We start from the raw sequence: 22,335 nt of genomic DNA on the forward strand, positions 1-22,335 counted from the left end.
GGTTGCTCTCATCATTGGTCTCTTAATTATGATCTTTAGATAATATTTTTCCTACAACAATGGACTATCAAAAAATGTAAATTCTGTAGATTTGTGACCATGACCAGGAAATGCCAGTGAGTGAAAATAGTGGCACGAACAGCCTGCCATTGTTAAGTCCAACTTAAAGTAGATCTTGGTCTTTGTGAAACACTCCCCAGGAAATGAACGACTTCACAACCGGCACCCCACTAGGGGGTTAAGAGGGTATGCACACACTCTATGCCGAAATCCTGGATTGGTAAATTTATAAAACTGTGTATTTATTGTGTATTTCCGGATGTTCAAGAAAGTGGGCCGTCTGGTCTAACCATTGTCTACTAATGTTTTCAATGTATGCTTATAACAAGATATATTTAGCTGGTTTAGGTTATCTTTTTAAGGTTAGCATACAATATTGTGAAGGTGCAAGTGGATGAGTATTTTCATGGAATCACTGGATATATGAAACTTGTTTTAAATGGAAAAGGGAGATGGCTTGTATTCGTAGTTTTGGGGTAGTTTTTTTTTGTAGTCTCATCAGCGCCTTTGATTATATTGGCGCTTTATAAATTCCAGGATTTGATTGGATTGGATATTCGCCCTTCTCTTGTGAAGCGATATAATTCAGAGTACACCCAGAAGAAAAAAAAGGTCTTGAAAAGAATAGGTATACTTAAATGGTGTGATTATCTCAGGGGGGTAATAAACCATGTTGTTGTTGTTAACTCCGTTTTTGTTTGTGTTCATCTGCTTAATTCGCACTCTTCTGCTAAGAAATTAGTAAAACTATATGCTTACAGGGAGATGGGAGGGCCAGGGAGGATACTGAAGTACTAATATTCAGGCAACGTTCGCCTTAAAAGTTATATTCGGGCGAGCAACGAAGAGGTCTATTTGTAATTTTCAAAAATGTATTCTACTAGTAAAGGCACACAAAGGCAAAGAAATTACATTCAACGTATTTACACACAGTGTAGCGGAGGCTCTTCGTCATGTACATGTCTTAAAATAATCTTTGTTCGCTCACTAATTGATTTCTTGTAAAAAAAAAAGATAGCAACAAAAAACACCATTCTAATAGTTACTTCACAAAACAACTTGCCGTTTAGCATCATGCAAAGTAAACAGCACGGACTGGTCATGGTTGGGGGAGGAGGGAGGGTGGGGGGGGGGGGTGGGAGAGTTTTCCCCTCGCGGGCTGCTCGATATTTTTGGCTTAATGGCCGCGGTCAAATCGAAATTTGAGTCCCAGCCCCCGGCTCCCCCTCTTAATTTTGTTGCTTTATGGATCCAAAACCCCTACCAATGTAATTAATATATGCCATGATATAACTTGTCATGAAGTGGGATGTACTGAATATGTCGTAACAATTTACGATGAGGCTCTATTTTTGAAAAATATTTATTCATTCACTCAAGAATACTTGTAAAAATAAATAGCATCTTTTACTTGATTACCTGAATTTGCAGATAATATTGCAATGATCCATGCACAGACAAAATTATAATTATCTTATGTATAGCATCTTGAACTTGAAATATATATTTATGCGTGAACAGCGTGTATCATGTACTCTGCAGCTAAACATAGTATTCTCGTTTGATAGATGAATACAATACCTTCAAAATGGCATATTCCATGAATATAGAGTTTACGCGAAGTTTCGTTTACTACTGACCTGGAAACATGTTTTCAACTTCCCAAGTACAGATTTTTATTTATAAAAAAAGGTATACACTCTACAAAATAAAATCTACAAATTACCATTTAAAAAGGGCCGAGGAGTGAGCACTTTGAATCCAATGTGCAAAATATTGTTAGTTTGTTTTCATTTCCGTGATCGAATAAAACATGACCAACATATAATGGAATTTAAGTTTCAACTACGCCAGATAGCCCTTTTCAACTGTAAATACAGAGAACAACCGTTCTTCCATCGGTCCTTATACAAAATATGATGCTTTAAATCTACAAATGTAACATAGGATACAAAAGTACTATTTAGAAAAATGGTCTCTCCTCTGATATTTTAAATGGTGATTTAACACTTTGATATTAACGTGTGTAGGTGGTAAATACTATATTCGTGGTAAATCATATTTCTTTTTCAAACGAATGCAGACCTGATTTCTAGGGGGATTTTTCTCAAAGTAAAGCCCATTTTTTCGGGTGTTTGCCATGCAAACACACGAAATATTTTGAAATTGTGACTCATGTTTAGGGATCATTTTGTTAAAAAATAGGATCCATGTTTAGGGATTTTTTTGTGGACAAGTGACCCATTATATATGGCGGCACACCCCCGTATGTCTCAATATGTGAGTACCCCCGGGGTGTTGTTTTCTTCAAGATATCCGTATTGTGATATGAGTCACGTACCGATTGTGCACATTCATCCGTGACTGTTTCCATTAATAGTTGTTTTGTATCATTCCAATGTTTTTTTAATGTTTTTTTATTTGTTTATTACCGTGAATGTACATTTGAGTTTTAAGCATGTACCCACGCCTTCATCCGTGACTGTTGCCATCAGTAGATTTGTATCATTAATCGTGAATGTACATTTGAGTTTTAAGCATACCCTCTGTAAGCTGTGCTTTCGGGACTATAAAGTCTACACCTCTTTGAATCTTAATAAGTTTCTTTGTATGTACATGTATTAGTGAAGGTGCAGGTAAAGGGAAATAAAAATATTACTTTATCTACGACAGCGTTTGTAGATGCACTTTCTTGTTGTAGATGCAGAGCTAGTTAAGTTATTCACTGAAGATTATACTATGTATAATCAAATGTATTATGTGTAGTGGTGTATAGCTATCGAATGGCATAGAGAGAGAGAGAGAGAGAGAGAGAGAGAGAGAGAGACATGTAGAGAGTGAGAGAGATACAGACATAAAGGCAGAAATAGACAGAGAAAGAGAGACAGACATAGAGTGAGATAGAAAGAGATACAGAGACATACATGAGAGAGAGAGAGAGAGAGAGAGAGAGAGAGACAGAGAGACAGAAAGAGACAGACAGACATGTAGAGAGAGTGTGTGTGAGAGAAAGAGAGACATACAGAGAGAGAGAGAGAGAGAGAGAGAGAGAGAGAGAGAGAGAGAGAGAGAGAAAGAGACAGACATGTAGAGAGAGTGTGTGAAAGAGATACATACAGACAGAAAGGCAGAGAGAGAGAGAGAGAGAGAGAGAGAAAGAGAGAGAGAGAATTAAAATTGTAAACAAAGGTCAACCGATCGGTAAAGTAACTGGTTTTAATAAGGCCATTCAGCTTCCTGTATTTCTAAATATGACCACATTGAGACAAAAAACACAGAAGTGAATCGTGTGTATTCATGAACAGCAATTGAGGAAGAAAATCATCAATATCCTGTCAAGGGAAGGTTTCATATTTCTGACGTCCGTCTTTACTCTCACTTTCGAGATTATTCACCAACTGAAATTACAGAACCATATTCTACTATAGGCACAACTGAAATTTAAAATTGCATTTCTATTAGGTACTTCAATTAGTTAATTATATCTGTATATATGTTTATTATGTTACATTTCAATGCTGTAACTGTTTTGTATTTGTAAAATTGCCACAACCAGCTGCAAAGATATGTTTAGATATAAATCTTAATAATGAGAATAGTGGAGTCTTGTATAGCGCTCACGTCTGGCACTTTGCCACTCCTCGCGCTCTATTATTAACCTGCCATTACAGCGTTCGAGCGTTCACATCCTTAATCTTGAAATCTTGGATGGGCAAATATAGTCTTTAATATTATCATATAGGCGTGTGTTGTAGGTTACTCTTCTTAATAGGGACTCTTAGATTTGCGTGGACTGATACGTGTGACGTCCATTCAAGGCAGTGCATTAATAGGACGTCGATCGTAGCCATCCCCATTGTCTTCGTGCGAATCTAAAAGTCCCTATTGTCAGAGAGAGGATGACAATGTGTATCATAGAGTATATCCTTAAAGATAAAGTTGAGTTGTGAAAGAAACGGTGTGGAATTGATTAGAAAAGGTTGATCAAATAGCATATAAGTATTGGTGTGTACTGCAAGGTTCTGGAATCATCAAAATGATAAGAAATTTGGCCCAGTCTTGGTTAACTTACAAGCACTGTACACAGAAAGATGTATATGGAACGATGTATAATTGTCAGTGAACAGAGCAGCTGAAGGGCACCGGGCCCCATCTGTCAGAGCTGAGGATTGGAATGGGTTATACAAATATTGCAAAATTATTTACTTTACTTTATCAAAGAGAACTGTTGCTGAGCTAGCGCCATGAGCGTCCCTGGACGGTGTGTGCGCTCTATAAGTTTACACTATTATTATTATGGGACTACACGAACATGTGGCGTAAAAATCTGTCCAGATTTGTATGTTGTTACATGCCATATTTAGAATATGAAAGCATTTGAAGAGCCATGCTTTTCAGGGAAACAATTTCTGGATGTTCTTCCACACTTGCATAATAACAATGATAACGCTCACAAAATATTTTTGACCTCTTCCCAATACTCAACATTCCCTTTAAGTTATTTTGGCAGAGTCATAATACCCAGATAACTACATATACAAATATTCAAGCACATAGATTTGATTGCTGACAGTTAACAAGGGAATGTTATTGCTTTATTACGATTCTTCTATCAATAAACCATACACCACAACAGCTGTAAAACAATACTAGTAAATCATTCATGTATATTATATGGCAAATGATTTTCAACAAATGAAATATCTTAACAGATATTAATACAAATAATAACCATCAGCCACTTTCATATCTGATCAACTTTTAAAGCCTGATATTCATTAATGAATAAATGAGGACTAAACAGAGCTGGCATTTTTCTTCAATAAAAATATATAAGAATTATATAATATTCATCAGACACAGTACATCAAATCTAATCTTCCCCTAACAATTCAATTTAATTCACCCTTAAAAAAAAAACCCATACAATTAAAGTTAGTGACAGAAATCTGCAATTATATTTTAGTTTGACAACCTATGACTGAATCATGGCTTGAAATTGGACTTTAATAAAGGTATTCTGCACAGAGAATACTTAGTTGATGTTAGAGGTGGGATAGTCTTAAATATGCCACGATTAGAACTCATAATACATTATCATTTTCACATCAATGACAAAATAGAATACCAAGAATAAATACAACACTTTTTGACTTAAATCTAGTTCTGCCAATTCTTAACAAAACTTTTCCTTCTTCAAAATACCAGAATAAAACCCATAATCCTCTTCTGTTAAACATCAGTGTTCTCAAAGATCTACTTCACATCTGCAGATTTGGATTTTATCCGAAATTCATCATACCAATTCAACAAACATTGTTGAAGCTATTTTCATTTGCGATGTATTACAATACAACTATGCGTACAGTATCAGAAACTCGTTGCAACATTGAATACACAATTTCAAGCCAAATGCATTTCTATTTAGACCATCTTATACATGCTGGTCCTCAAGAAAGACATCTAGATATCACACCAGTATCTAATACCATGTATACAGTAAACAACTGTTAATAAATGAATCTATCGACTATGGAATACTGTCCTATATAGAGAGTTACTGGTTTTATACGTTATGTCCATCCTATCCATTGGGAACTCATTAAGACAATATAACATATAAGTCTCTCTGGAGCAACAAGGGCGTTAACTCATATACAATAACATAATAATCAACATCCTTTTAGCGCTGACCGGACAATGTATGCATTTGGAATCATGTGCAATCTTTTCTTTTTTTCCTATGACAATCTATTTAAAGTGGTTCAGTTAAAATGACAACATTAACGCTTTATGCATACATTAACCCTGAAATGTAAATAACCCTTTCAATTCTTCATAACAAAAATGGAGTCCACTTTATTTATTACACTCATATTGCAATACTAATGGTTTCTATGTCTATTCAGTACCTGCATGTTATGACTCGATAGGAAAGCATTTAAGCCGGACTACTTCTAGCTTGGGGCTCTAATGTAGTGATAAAAACAAACATTTTCAAAACATTTTCAAAACATTTTTTTAGAAACATATATAATTGTTGTTTCATTGCACATGAAGCTCAGTACAGGTTGTGAAAGTGAAAGTCATCATAAATAAAGAAAAGAACTGGCTAGTAAAAATGTACCACAAAATCCTCATAGACAGAAAAGGGTCAGAGTACTTTCTTTACATCCCCTTCTTTGCTCGTTGCAAATAAAATTCCCCTCTACCAAACTTAGTTAACTGGCATAATCAATACATCATCTAATGTGAAATCAAATCATAAAAATGAATCACAACTGAGTTGACAAGATCGATTTTTCACAAACTGTGATTTTGTTGTTGTGCATTACATGTATGATGTCTCAAAAAAGCAAAATAAATTTTATAGTCATATTAAATACCAATTAACAATCCAACATTGACATACAAAACATCCACACATCTCCAATTCAAATAGTAACGAGAATATTTTACGACACGAAACCTAAACTTGAAGCCGTAAAAAAATATTATTTCAAAAGAAAAAAACTGCCATCATACGGTTCAAACACATCATTATTGAAAGCTTTTAAGCAGATTTAGTGATATTAAATGTGCTTTTTATTACCACTTCAGTGCAGGAATCAATCTTATCTAAACCCCTTTCATGTTTATATAACCATAACGACAATTAATCTAATTAGGGCTCATTACATTAAACGAAAGTTTGGGGATACTTTTCGCTAGACCTAAAAAAAACATCCCAATTTTGTTTCATAGAGCTTGAATTTTACTATAATACTTCAAATGAAGATTCAATATTTCTACATCATTAGTAATAAACACCACTGCCATTACTTGATAAAATAACTTTGGTTGAACAATATCGTATTCCTCATAACTTTCATACATTTCAATTGTAGAATTTTTGTCAATTTATATCTGGCAAATGTACCGGGTACTAAAAAGATAAATTAGGTTTCACAAACATAACTTTAAAGGTAAAGATCAGTTCTGGTTATGCGATTGCAATGTGAAAGAAATGTTGTGGAATCGATCAGAAAAGGTTGATCATCTAGCATATAAGTATTGGTGGGTACTGCAAGGTTCTGGAATCATCAAAATTATAAATAATTTGGCCCAGTCTTGGTAAAGTTACAAAGCACTGTACACAGAAAGATGTATATGGGACTACGCAACACATGCACAATATCTATCAGGTCCAGATATATATAATAATTTACCAAATATATCAATTAGTAGGCGGTTTCCCGGCAAAATTTGTATCATTACGTGTTAGTCAAAACATATTCTTTCACATGATTGGTAATGAGAGCTTCCATTTCATTTTTTGTGAGGGGGCGTTTCCAAAACTGATCTTTACCTTTAATACAAACATTGAAAGTGAATGATCAATCATACATCCTGTCCTCAAGTACAAATAGCTCAGTCATGTCTAAGACAGATTTTAGTTGACACCATTTTCCAGTAATAACTTATTACACAAAAATAAGACTGACTCCACTATCTGGTACATTCATACAAGACAAAACTATTTTGGAAGTTTGTAGGACCTACCATCTTGTGGATGCAACACTGAATAAAGGGACATACATGTAGCTTTGGTCTTAGACATTGGATGACATTGACTCAGTGAGTCTCCCCTAAACAGTAGGTGCTAGTAGTAAGACTGATAAGGCTAAAGACTCAAGGATGTAGGGCTGATCAAAGGGACATACATGTAGCTTTGGTCTAGGACATTGGATGACATCAACTCAGTGGGTCTCTCTCTCTCTCAGACAGTAGGGTGTGCCTCTGGGAGTACGTAAGAGATGTCGTCCCATGGGTGGCGGTAGAGACCTTGCTTCAGTCGCTTCTGATCCAGATAATGACCTGTTATAAAAACAAACAAACAGAATGAGCGAATGAAACACTAGTGAGACCCACATATGTACGATCATGTTTGTCAGATTACAGTGAATAGACCAGTTCACGGTTAGCACATTACTGCAATGACCCCGAATATCCACAGATCTTCGAAACATGAAGAGGTCCCACTTTGTACATTTTGAAATAATCACTCCTACAGCGATGGAGGTGCTATATAAATATCCTTTGTTTCCCCTTTTCAAAGAATCCTTTTCGAAGAATACTTCCACCTGTGTGTCATGGAGTGCACTGAATGTGCATGAATGAATAATGTTACATAACTTTCATGAGCACGTATCCAGTATTTCGTCTCCGTGTATTTCAAAATTTGTTCTGCAATGACCTTTATCTGCTCATGCTCAGACTGCAACCGTGAACTGGCTTATTGTCACTGTTTAATCAAGTGTTAGTTGTCACCTGCGCCTGCGAGGAGGGGGGAGGGGGACAAACTTAAATCACTATTACCCTAGAAACTCTCCTTCCAGTATTAAAGAGTCTTTATTCTGTGTCCCCCAAACTATGACAAATCTTACAGGGAAAGATCATTTCCATATGTAACCAATGTTTTATAGAATAACTTGCCGGATTACCTAAGAAATATAGAAACAAACATAGAAAAAGTTCAGAAGCATTAAAGCATATTCATTGCAAAATCACAATTATGAACCAAGTGCATGATTCCCACTCCTTCTGTAATCAGGGATGCCCGCTAGAATTGATCAGAGGGCCTGAAAATCACCTAGAATGACCTAGTTTGTACACAAAATAGCCTAAACTATGGCCTGAAAATAACTTGCCAGGGTCAGAATTCAGGCAATTGCCTGAAAATTGGCATCCCTGTGTAATATGTCAGTAGTATATTTCAATTAAATATGAATTTGAATTGTATAACTCACCAATGAAGCCCATGCTACGTCCAAGGACAAAGAGACCATTCAGGACTCCTATCTCAACATACTCATTGGCTTCCTCACTGAAAAGAAAATAAAACAAAGCATATCATGATAATAATATAATAATATTGGGTTCTTGTATAGCGCTCAAATCTGTCAGACTTGACACTCCTGGCGCTCCTGATTATTACCCTGGCTTTAGCACGGCTGCCATTACGGCGCTCTAGCATTTCAAGGAATTAACTCCTGCCAGGCACCGATTAACATCACCTGGGTTGAGTGTGGCAAATGTAGATCAATGTCTTGCCAAAAAGACATTGGTGCCGCGGCGGGATTCGAACCGCGGACCTTGTGATCCACAGTCCGGTGACGTATCAATTCGACCAAGACACCTCTACATATGGGATATTGTGAACATTGATATAAGAGCTTCACTGTTTAGAGCATACCACATCCTACACATTCAAACTCACAATGTGTCCCATGCAACTGGGGAGTGTTTCCCAAAGACTAAGATTGGCTTTTATAAGTTGGACTTGAACTATGGCAGGGCCCACTGGTTTTCTCACCATTCCTGGCATTGGTCTCTCAAGGGACGTACAAATCGTGGTTACAAATCCACATTTGTTTTTTCAACATTGAACTATCAAAAAATGTAACTTCCCCCCCTCCACGATTTTTCTGATTGTTCAGGAACGCATATGGGTGGCACCCCGCCACTGGCTGACTTTTTTTTCTCTCGAGTCTTGCGCAAATTTTAAAAGAATTTTTTTTGAAAATCGGCCATATGATTACAAGGTCACGTGACCTTTTGTCTTTGCATGTCAGCCCGAAAATCGCTCATTTTCGTGATTTGTGTACAAAACCTATGGAAAAGTCATTTTTCCTAATAATAGATCAAACATGTGTTATTGGGTCTTGTTTAAAGTTTAGGTGGTTGTTTTGGGAGTCAAAATAGTTGAATTGTAGTTAAAATGAAATAAAACAACAAACACAATAAAATACATAAGTTAAAAAAACAATGAAATACATAAGAAATTATAAAAACAAGAGATAACATAATGAATAAGCTGGCTCTTCCAAAACTTTGTGTTGTATTATTGTTCCGAATGGTCTAATGAATATATGTAGTGAAAAAGAATGCTTAAATATGAATAATATATGATTTATGGTTAAAAATATGATTTTTATGACCTTATTTGCATAAATTACCATAATTATGCAATGAGTGAATTTTTCACAAATTGAAATTATCATAGTATTCTATACACTTCACTTGACATGTGTAAAAAATTTCGTGGAGATCGGCCGCTTCACGGCCGAGATCTTATTGAGGGGGGGGGGCACAATACCCCCCCCCCCCCCGGCCGTACTAAGACCTCAAGTAGCCCGGCCTTTTTAGGGTTAATAATCTTTGTGAAGCACTCCCCAGATATATCTTATTTTCACATATTTCATCCAAAAATGAAGAATCCCTCGATATGACCATTGAATTATGGTGCTTTCTTGTATCACTCCAATAGTCATATCCCAAGAGGTTTCATTGAATGGAAGTTAATTGAATTTATTTGTTTTCCACATTTCCATAAAAAATTACAAAACAATATTACTCGATATACATAATAATTCTCCAACACATTAATGACATAATGAAAATTATGGAGAACAAAAATAAACGAAAATGAAAGCAGAAATACATAATAACATCAGACTACATACAAATTAATGTCAATATGGGGGATTATGAAAAGTGATTGTACAAATATAACTGCAAGTATTATAATGAAATGTGGATCTTAACTGGATGGCATTCAGCCAGTATCGCTGTTGACATGAACATGTTCAGTCTACCGCAAAAATAGCATTTCCTCCCTCAATCTATCTAAAGTGTGACATGCTTATTTAGTATCACTGTCCAGGATGTTTCTGTCAAGGATGTAACCGCAAGTATGACCCCAAACAAAGCAGCTCGTACTACCATGTACCATGTTTCATTATATATTGCATGTAAACTTATACAACAGCAACTGAAACATATGATACCGATACAGTGTACACGTACACAATACTTGACCCAGTAGTAAAAGTGAAGGTAACTCACTCATAGCATCCCCTATTTCAATTATATACAAATAGTATTATATCCTGCATCAACAATGTATTGCTTTTTGATTGGTTGAGGCTTCTTCACATCACCAGCAATATTTCAACTATTTTAAGGTGGCTCTGACAAAAAAAGTATTTGAGAGTTGAAAAAAAAAAAATATATAATAATTTAATTATAATTTTTTTTTGGATACAGGATAAAAAATAAATATACCCTGTTTTCTTTTCAGGTACATGTACTGGTTAAAACTACGGGCAAGAGGTGACTCATTGAAGTCACCTCTTGCGCATAGTTTTAACCAGTACCTCCGAAGACAGTGTATATTCATATACTATACACTATTCATACCCTCAGGGAACGACATTTCTACGAGTCAATAATCCTATGATGTAGATTGAATTTGTTGATGATTTATGAAGAAAATAAGCAATTTATGGTAAATTAATTTCTTATCGGCCAAAATAAATACATTATAACGCTTGCCTAAAACAATGATCAGATCTACACTTACATACTGTCTTGATTTGTTAAATTATTTTTACATTCATCCATCCACCCATCCATTCATTCATTCATTCATTAAATCATTTATCTACTTGTTGTTGTTGTTGTTGTTGTTGTTTTGTTTTTTGGGGGAGGGGGGGAGGGACCTCATGACAAAATATCAAGTTTTAGGGATATTATTATTTCGATTTGCTAGTCGAACCAATTTCAATGTTGCTAATTTGCAGACTACACACACTGACTACTGTACCCCCAATGTTATTACTTACGCTGTGAATGCTCCGCAGTTCCTGAAGAGATCCACCATAGCCACACCGATCACACCGTCCACATTCAGGATCAGGTTGGGTTTCTAGACAAACAAAGAAAAAATAGCAAAACAACTTCAGGGAATAGTATAAGAGTAATAAGAGCGCTTAATACAGTTGTTGCCTAAGCGCACTATTGTCTGTCTACAAATTACCAACCAAAAATTAAATAAACAAACAAATTATAAATCTGTTCTTTATTCAATAAATCATGCAATAATAAAATCTTGTTTCAGTTGCTGTTATTGTTATTGGTAGTGGTTATACTGCTGTTGCTTTTGCTGTTGTTGGTAGTGGTTGTTTAGGAGGTGGCGGATGTGAGGTGCGGAGGGGGAGGGGTCAATAAATATCTAGAATGACAGATTTTCTTTGAAGACTCTGTATTAAATAATTATGTAACTCCATTTTAGCTCATTACAATAATGTTTCATGTAGTAGTCCTATATTCGTTTCCATATTTCTTAACAAACTCTCTTTTTACTAAATCCTAATTTGGTATCTATTTCTCATTTTCACTTATTTTTGTCTTGGTTCAATAACAACGACCCCCTGGATAACCAACCCCAAACCTACTGCCAGGCAGATATCTGCTGAGAAACAACTACAATGTATCACTGGATATTTATCTACCCCCCCCCCCCCCCGAACAAAATACATTACAATTATAAAATGCTCTTTCTTAAGATGGTTTGTCTATTTTACCTAAATTACATCACATCATTTTTCGTTGGATAGGACATAATTTCATTAATCCTATGTAGTGCACAGAATGGTACACAAATACAATTATTTTTAGATGTAATAAATATAGACTGTACTACTACACTGGGGAAAACCCAATACAGGAAACAGTATTGTCATAGTTCTTAAAAATCACTACCATCTCAAACCCCTTAGAGATGTCTCTTAACAGAAAAAGAAGAAGAAAAAAAAAACTGATACAAAGTGTAGATGTCAGAGTCTATATTTACAATGTGAAGAACAATGAAATAATGGAAACTTGCTATTAAGGAAAACACCTAAGTATTCATGAAAGCGTACGTGACAAACCACTCGCTATTAATTGTTTTTTTATAAGCCTCCATCAAGGGCATTTACTTTCACCATAGGCATAGTAAGGGTCCAGCAACTGAAGGGGTACTGGTATGGTAGAGAGGGGGAGAGGGGAGGGGGGCAATGGACTGACTAGGAGGATGACATTAAGGGGTGAGGGGGAGGGTGTGAGAGGGGACGCATCATCTTCTTTTGATTTCACATTGCCTCCCCCTACCTCCTTCCTTGCTTTCCACTCCCATTTCTCTCCTTTTTGATCTTTCGATGGGGAGGGGGAGGCATGCTCTCTTTTCACATTGCCTTCCCCCTCCCTCCCTTTCCTCTTCTCCCCCCCCCCCCCTTTCTCTCCTTTTTGATCTTTCGATGGGGAGGGGGAAGCATGCTCTCTTTTCACATTGCCTCCCCCTCCCTCCCTTTCCTCTTCTCTCCCCCCCCCCCCTTCTCTCCTTTTTGATCTTTCGATGGGGAGGGGGAGGCATGCTCTCTTTTCACATTGCCTTCCCCCTCCCTCCCTTTCCTCTTCTCCCCCCCCCCCCTTCTCTCCTTTTTGATCTTTCGATGGGGAGGGGGAAGCATGCTCTCTTTTCACATTGCCTTCCCCCTCCCTCCCATTCCTCTTCTCCCCCCCCCCCCTTTCTCTCCTTTTTGATCTTTCGATGGGGAGGGGGAGGCATGCTCTCTTTTCAAATTGCCTCCCCCTCCCTCCCTTTCCTCTTCTCCCCCCCCCCCCCCCCCTTCTCTCCTTTTTGATCTTTCGATGGGGAGGGGGAGGCATGCTCTCTTTTCACATTGCCTTCCCCCTCCCTCCCTTTCCTCTTCTCCCCCGCCCCACCCACCCCCCCCCCTTTTCTCTTCTTTTTGATCTTTCAATGAGGAGGGGGAAGCGTGCTCTTCTGGGAATTCATCCCACAGCTTAACTCAGGTATGAATCGAGAGCTACATAACTACCACTTAAAGAGAAGGTTGAGTTCTTGGAGGAGGTGAAAAATAATTTGTGAGCGTTATCCTTGTATTATGCAAGTGTGGAAGAACATAAGAGAAAAAAGTTCCCTGAAAAGCATGGCTCCTCAAATGCCTTAATATTCTAAATATGGCATGTTACATCATAAAAATCGGGACAGATTTTTATGCCACATGTTTGTGTAGTCCCATACACATCTTTCTATGTACAGTGCTTGTAACTTAACCAAGACTGGACCAGATTTCTTATCATTTTGATGATTCCAGAACCATGCAGTACACACCAATACTTATATGCTAGATGATTAACCTTTTCTGATCGATTCCACGACGTTTCTTTCACAATGCCATCGCATGACCAGAACTCAACTTTATCTTTAACACTTAAGATCTCTCTCTCTACTGTCAGGTTAACTAAACATGGTTAATCACTTAATAATAGCTCCTTGGAATTCATCTGAAAGAGATATTCCAACTAAAATCAAGCTACAATGAAATGAGCAAGAATTATTCCGGATGAGGCCGGAAATTCCTTCTTGCTCAAGTATTACTTGTTTGTTTATTAGGTTTGCTTTTTTTTTCATTTTGAAATAGTCTAATTCAGAACAACTTAAACACAATGCAATATGATACAAATATATGCTATTTTTTCCATCATCATCATTTTTTAAATTCCACTTTCACACTACGATGACACTACCACCCTCCACTTTACCTTGTCTCAGGTATCCTCCTCATTTAGATAACCTGATTACTTTCTTTCTTCACAATATCTTCCTGTGAAATCCTTGATCCTCCTTTCCCTCTTATATCATCCACTTCCAGGTCCCACGCTCTTTTCAGAATTCAATCAGCTCCCTTTCTCATCATATGACCCATCCATCTAAATCCAGTTCTCTTTACCACTTCGCCCACAGTTTCTGCCAGACTCAACCTTTTCATGAGCTCACTTGAATCCTTTCTATCGGACAGTTTCACACCACACATCTCCTATATCACAACTCTTTCTGTCCGCCTCAAGATACCTTCTTCTACTGTCTTCACATTCCAACTTTCTACACAATATATTGATTGATTGATTGCCAATTTGCTAACCTTAGCTGTAGTGATCTTCTCCACCTCCAGAGCGTAGTTAAGAAGCGGACAGACTGGGAAGTTCTTCGTTACGTAGTCCCTCAATATCTCTACCCTCTGGTCAGGGTTGTTCAGCTGGAGGAAGAAGAAAAGGACAGACAAAAAAAAAATAGTTATATAAGGTCTATAAAAAAAGATTTATTGCCTTTTGCGACCGACCCAAAAATCTTGAAATCTACGGTCGGCTTTTAGAAAAAATATTTATTAAAGCATTCAAAACTATAAAATATCAGCCCAAAGAGGGAATAAAAGAAAAAAAGAAAAGATTTCTGACCGACCGACCCATCTTTTGGCACCTAAAGGGCAATACAACATCTTTTATTTTTAGGCCTAAGGGGCCTGGCCGTAATACTCCTAGGGAGCGGGGCATGTGCACTTGCATGTGTGGAGTTGAAATTGAATCCAACGACCGCAATGATAATAAGAACAATGTAAAGCGCTTAGAAATGTATTTTTAAGCGCTATACAAATGTGAATATCATTATTAATTTACAATCTTTTGTTTTACATCATGATCACGATGAAAAATGTAGCATGACAGTCTGTTATTGTATTAAAGCTAAAATTGAGCTCTGGTATGGGCAATCGTATTTTGAGAGAAAATTGCTATGATTTATTCTGGATTGTTTATCCTGCAGTAAATTATTTGTTTGAACCAGTGATATAAAAACAAACGCACAAAAGCTTACTTGGCATCATCTTCAATAAAAACCACAACTCGCATTTGAACATAGTGACCTGTGTTAAGTACATGGTGTCAGGCCTACTTAACCGGATTTCCGTATCTTTATATGCTCATTACTCAGCCACAATACATTTTCTACCAAAATCATTTGGCACATGTCACTTATTTGTAAGTGTAAGTTTCATTGGATTTTGTGAGAAATTATTTTCTATATTTACCAGAACTCAAGTTTATCTTTAAGACATTGTATTCAACTTTTGTCTTTAACAATGGCAATTCATGCCATACACCATAAAAAATTCCCACTAATTGTTACTTTGAGTGGTTAAGGGTCGTTTCAAGTGTAATGAAGCCTACTGCACTTCACATTTATATAGGTTATATTTCATATCATATAACACACAGATAAGTGAGAATGCCTAGGACCTTTGTTACGTGCTGTTATTTCTAATCCCGCATGCCAATTATCTAAAGCCCCTCTAAAGTTTGGTTTTCTGTGAACAACAAAAAACCAAAATTATATATTCTTTTATCAATATTTGTCTTCAAACATATTTGGGGGGGGGGGAATCTTTGCAGAAGCATGTCTTAAATGACATCCTCTTTCACATTATGATACAATCTAAGTGGAATTTTGCAAATCTTTGGTGAATTTGGGGCTCCCAGCACTTCATTTCATTTCATTTTTATTTTTTCATTTCCAACAAAATACAATACATAATAACGAATACAATGTAAAATGTATACAAAAAATAGATACATTTGTAATAAACAAATCTTAATAATAATTCAACATTTTAGTAAGACAAAAAATGAATTTTAAAATTTAACTGCATTTACATTTTGAGGAAATGGAGAGGTCCACTGAAAAGCAAAGCTTGTAAATTGTGGACCCCTCAGATAAAAATGAGTGTGAACAAAATATTGAATACATAATCAATGAAAGAAGAATAGTGGCCAACAGAGATCATTTATTAAAACACGTAATGATTGTAAACAAGAAGACGTAACAAATTACATGACGAAGAATGAACAGAAATAAGAAGAAGGAAAAAAAAAAGGGATAAAATGTGGGCTGCGTTTGGAGGGAAGGAGAGGAGCACTTTAGAGGGGCTTTAGGACCCTTTCATGACAATCATTCCACATGTTGTGGTTTGGTTCAATAACTTTGGATTCAGAGCACTCACAAAATATGCCAGATGCCTGAGTAGAAAAGGCAAAAGTTTCAGCACACACTGTATCCATCTTTGTTTCTCGACTATATTGGTTTGATGGCAGGAATTAACAAACAAAAAATACTAAGCTTTAAAAACATTAAAATTGGCAATATGATGAGAGATCCAAAATCCTTGTTTGTGATCAAAATTGGCAATTTGCTCAACTTTTTTTACAAGCGCAAATGATTCTGCGCACACTGCTTTGTATTTTTTTCTTCAGAGATGTAACATTTTATTTTGACTATGTAGCTGCGGTAAAAGAATTATTTTGCAAATTTAAAGAACAAAGATGTGATCAAATTAGCCTAAAAATAAATCCTGTACTGAAAGGGTTGAAAAAAAAACACACACAAAAAAAAGACACTGGTTTACTGTAGCATACACGCATGTGAAGGAGGCTGGCTATAAGGGTAAAGGAAGCTGCCGACTGCTCAAGAAGAAGAAAAAATATATATATATATATATATATACACACATATTATGTGAGTGCATATATACGTAAATTTGAATTAAAAACAAATTCTTTATAGTATTCGGCATTAATGGTCATAAACTGACTGACTTGCCTAATTAAACAACAACAACAACTCACCGATTTGACCCGATGTCCGATTCCCATGATGAGTTTGTGGTCGGTACGCATCTTGTTGACGAACTCCATTGGAATGAGATTGGTATCGTATGCCTCACTGAACTGCTTGGCTGCAGCATCCAATGCACCTCCAAAACGATCTCCCTACAATCAATCAAAAAAAGAAGTTTGATAAAGCGCCTTTTCCTTGCGATTACAAAGCGCAGCACACACCGCGCCACGATGTTTGGGCCACTTATAAACACAAGTTAGTCACCTCTCAGAGATCAGTTAAGTATATGTAGCCTGGTAATAAAGTAATTTTTAGCAGAATAGATGTGGTTTAGTAATTTCTTGAAGTGGTCAACAGATGAGGCCATCTGCACAGCAGTAGGTAGCTGGTTCTACAAATAACAATTCATTATTGCAGGGATGAGACAGAGAAATTCCCAATAGGAGGAAGATTGAATGGGGTCCAGGGGAAACACCCCTGGCAGAGGTTACGAGGGTAAAAGGGGCCGTACAACAAAAATTTGAATATATATTTACGTAAAAGGACACGTTTTCCATGCATTAAAATTCTAAATTTGATAATTATTTGTTACCCCATCCTGCTTAAAGGAACTTTATAACATTGTTCAGATGAGAGTACTTGTTATTGAACCTTAATGCTCCGAATCACTTTTCATCTTCCAGATGGTTATATCAAGTCCATACAATCAATTTTAAAAAAAAATGTCTTTAAACTTGTTATAGATCTGCCGATGAAGTGGGAGAACGCTGAGACAACAAAATTTGATGAGGTATAGTTGTCGGCATGAATTCTAAACTTAATACATGTATCCGCAGATTACTTAGCAATTCTCTTCAGTATATACATCACTTACGATTGTAAGTAGACCTGATGTGAGTGATGAGACAAGATCCTTGCCTGCCCTAGCAGTGACGATGGTATTATGAGCTCCTGATACAGCAGGACCATGATCAGCTGTTACGATCAAACACATCTCAATGAACTTGGTTGCGTAGGGTGGTAATCTGGTTCAGACAAACAAAAAAAATCTCTCTCAATTAAAAAAATAGAAAATCACCAACCTAAGCAGAAAACACGCAACACAAATTAAGCGTACCTTGCCTAGCACACGTCTAATATTGGACCTCTGACTCTGTCACGTTTATTTTGCGCTAATTTTAGACCATGGGTTATGTAATTGAAGATTTAAACGTTGGGTTGAAATTAAACCTCCTTTGTGAATTCGGGACAAAGAGTTTACATTAAGAATTCCTCAATGATAGAGATCGTCTTTGCCATGGCAATAAGACTTTAACTAGAATGATCATCTCTGAATTCAGAACCATGAAACAATTAACAAGTTACTAAACACAGCATGAACATAATAATGTTTTTATTTTATCAATATAGCGCTTAATACACAGTGCTTCAACGATGTCTCTAAGTGCTTTACAGATATATTATTACCCTGGTCATCTCCACTCCCTGGGGAGTATTCCAGCCAGGCACCATTTTACAGACACTCACAATGCTGAGGATGCTACATTAACATTTAGCACCTGGGCGGAGGGTGGCAAATATACAAATAAAACACATCATTGAGGGCATTAGTAAGAATTACCCACACGAGGTAAGGTACCAAGTGTCGGTAATTTTACTAATGCCAAAACAAAATGATGTGTATTATTTGTTTTATAAGATTATGTTTCATTTGTTTTATAAAATGATGTTTTCTAACATGATTTTGGGTCATTACCCCAATTACGCGCAATTACGCGTTAGGCAAAATAAATGCCTGGTCACATGTACGCTTTCAACAAATCATTTGATTAGGATCCACGTCATCATCTAAAAACGACCGACGTACAACGATCACTCTCTGTATATCACACTCACCTTCTCTGGAACCATAGAAGTGAAAGCACACCACCCATACCAATGTTTTGCTCAAAGATCTCGGTGATAGGCATCCCAGCGTAGATCAGCTCTGTTCCTCTCTCGTCTACGATGCTAGTCATGAAGGACGCAGGTTTACGGATCAAACCAAGCTCCTTAAGATCAAAAATAAAATATGAAGATGTCAAGGGGAGTGTTTCACAAAGACTATGATCGACTTTAAGTAGGACTTAACTATGGCAGGCTGTTCATGCCACTGTTTGCTCTCATTATTCCTGGCATTGGTCTCTCCAGGGGCGTAAACTTAAGTTTACAATGTATGTCGTTACTTAAGTCCAACTTAAAGTAGAGCTTAGTCTTTATGAAACACCCCCTAGGTATTAGATGCTCATCATTACTAACATATATATATATATATATATAACAAATCATGATTATAACATATGGGTATTGGAATGAATGGGTGAATGTGGGTGTATGTTTTGACTTTATTGCTATTGCCTGTTCATTAATTTCATTCAAATTTCATTTACATTCAATTATTTCTTTATATTATTTTGTACAGGGCACCACCTCAGAAGCTATGTAATCTAAGGGGTTCCCTCGAAAGAATATTTTGCATGTATTCATTATGTTACTACCTGTATTATGTTTTGAAGCCTATCTGCACTAGTTTCAGCGAGGAGGGATTAGAGTTCCCTGCATAGTCATTGACAGGTGGTTATCTCATCAAATCAGCTCTCAGTTAATATAAGAAAAAAATGACGGGGGACCAATGGGTACTGCTTAGGCATTGTTTGCTTTATAGAGGGCGCAAATAGCTACAAGTAGTGCAGTCCTGCTTTAATGGAAAAATAAATTGGAATTAAAAAGATGTACTTACCCTAGCCCAGTTGTAATCCATAGGGACGGTTGGTGGTGGTTGTTCCTCCTTAGGTGTGATAACACCTTGAGATACAAGACCTTGGAAGATCTCCCTGCATTGGTCATATGGAAGAACAAAAGGAGGCTTAATGATACACTCAAACCTGTCTATACCTACCACACAAGGGAAACACAAATAGTGGCCATTGTAGACAGGTTTGCGGTCATTGTGTGGGCATTTTTGGTGGCCAGCGGAATAGAACAGGTTCTTAACTACATGAAATTTCACGGGGATTTTAAGTGGTCGTTACAGACAGATGGTCGTTAACACAGGTTTGACTGTATAACATTATAAAATGATGATAGCTAAATCAATCAAACAAACAAGACCCTCGTAGTTGTCCCTGCGGTGGTGATAAGGAAATAATAAAGCATGCATAATGATACACCAGGACCACTGAAAATACTGAAAAGAATAGACACACTGTCTTCTGACACTGGCATTTACCAATGCATTCAAATAATTTTCTTCTGACAAGGTAGTTATTAAACTCTCAAGGAAAACACTTAATAGACATTTATGAATACAATACTTGGTGTTTGACTGCTTTCCTCTAGAAGATGCCAAGAAGGTATTTAAACTGGAGTTGTGTGTGTCAGTGGAAGGGTTACTATCTTTAATAATATAACAATATTACTATAATTTATTATCATAATTATCTTTACGGGATGTTTTGAACAGTACATTGTTCCTGCTCTACCCACAGGGCAGCTAACCAATAAGCTCTTCTTCTCTATTTCTCTTCATCTTCTGCATCATATTTATTAATTTTCTCCTTGATTGTAACATTTTATACAAATACTGTCCTTACGCAATCTTGTCTCCAAGGTCATCAAAGCTGCCTGGTACATACGCTCCAGCGACCCTGAGAGCTTGGTTCTTAGCACTGGACGTCTCCCTCTCACCATTGGCACAGGCTCCAGCATGACCAAACTGAACCTGTATCGGATTCAAAAAAATATAAAGAAACTTGCGTCAGTAATTATCTAGAAAAAAGGACCACCTGTTGATGTATTTCCTATGTACATGTACAATACATCTTGACATATACAGTGCGTCCCAGAAAAAAGAAACCGAGAATTATCAATTTTTATCAGAACTTAATCACGAATATTATTAATAAATGACACATATTTGTAAAGCTTAGATTCTCCTCTTTCATTTGATGCAACTCATATGATACATATTTCACGCATGAGTGATTAAAAACAATTTTTAAAAAGGGTACCAAAAAGTCATTTGGCGAACAGTGTCTGAATTTCAAAGAGAAAATCACATTTCTAGAAAGTTCATTTTCTGCCCTTTCATATGACACCTCAATCGGGGAAAATGAGCCAAGAACAACAAAGTTCTGTTTGTTTAAAGTAATGCTTGCATTTCCATAATTTTATTAAACGAATCGGTTTCACTGGCTGTCTGCCCTAGCAACAAAGAAGACGAAAGACTTCATGCATGGCTGAGCGTTAACAAAACAGAGTTTGTTGTTTGTTGCTACGACAGGCAGCCAGTGAAAACGAATTCATTTAATAAAATTATGGAAATGCAAGCATTACTCTAAACAAACAGATCTTTGTTATTCCTGGCTCATTTTTCCACAAATCAAGTACACTAAGAGTGGATTTACCATTGTAATAAATCTCAGAATGAGTGACTTACCTCTGAAGTGAACATAGTTGAGCATGTACCGATACACCAAGCTACCATGGGCTTTGTGATGCGTCCTGACTCAATGGCTGAACATACTTCATACTCCTCAGTACCACCAACCTATAGGGTATAAAGAAATACATATATTGGAGAGTTTTAGATTGTATTTCACATTTTCTTTTCGAAAATATTCCATCCCAGCACAATAACAATTTTAAGATATTTGAAATGTTAGGGTAACTTGCAGGTAATCAACTGTTGTTAAAGCCCTACTGCACTACTAATAACTACTTGCGCCCTCCAGATAGCAAACAATGGCTTATCGGTGCCTGTTGGTCCCCCATGATCCTCTTTTTCTTATGTTAATTGAGAGCTGATTTGATGAGATAACCACCTGTCAGTGACCTTACAGGGAGGTCTAATCCCCCCTAGCTATAAAACTAGTGCAGACGGCATTAAAACCCCTCTC

The 22,335-nt window shown here is 36.7% G+C and overlaps 1 protein-coding gene across 5 annotated transcripts in view; it reads right to left on the reverse strand.

Moving 5' to 3' along the window:
• Positions 1-7,513: 7,513 nt before the first annotated feature.
• The window catches only part of LOC105443595 (ATP-citrate synthase), a 55,386-nt gene continuing 40,564 nt past the window's right edge, over positions 7,514-22,335 (reverse strand). For all 5 annotated transcript variants that reach the window (XM_030990867.1, XM_030990870.1, XM_030990868.1 and 2 more), the window contains 10 exons: positions 21,876-21,986; positions 21,031-21,158; positions 20,178-20,271; positions 19,295-19,449; positions 18,273-18,423; positions 17,407-17,550; positions 14,874-14,987; positions 11,727-11,809; positions 8,850-8,926; positions 7,514-7,917 (listed from right to left, as the gene is read on the reverse strand). In XM_030990867.1, coding sequence (XP_030846727.1) covers positions 7,820-7,917; positions 8,850-8,926; positions 11,727-11,809; positions 14,874-14,987; positions 17,407-17,550; positions 18,273-18,423; positions 19,295-19,449; positions 20,178-20,271; positions 21,031-21,158; positions 21,876-21,986 — 1,155 coding nt within the window. In that variant the 3' untranslated portion in view covers positions 7,514-7,819. The remainder of the gene's footprint in view (positions 7,918-8,849; positions 8,927-11,726; positions 11,810-14,873; positions 14,988-17,406; positions 17,551-18,272; positions 18,424-19,294; positions 19,450-20,177; positions 20,272-21,030; positions 21,159-21,875; positions 21,987-22,335) is intronic.

This window comes from Strongylocentrotus purpuratus, unplaced genomic scaffold (genome assembly GCF_000002235.5).
Source record: "Strongylocentrotus purpuratus isolate Spur 01 unplaced genomic scaffold, Spur_5.0 spur5_scaffold_19, whole genome shotgun sequence".
Classification (NCBI taxonomy): domain Eukaryota; kingdom Metazoa; phylum Echinodermata; class Echinoidea; order Camarodonta; family Strongylocentrotidae; genus Strongylocentrotus; species Strongylocentrotus purpuratus.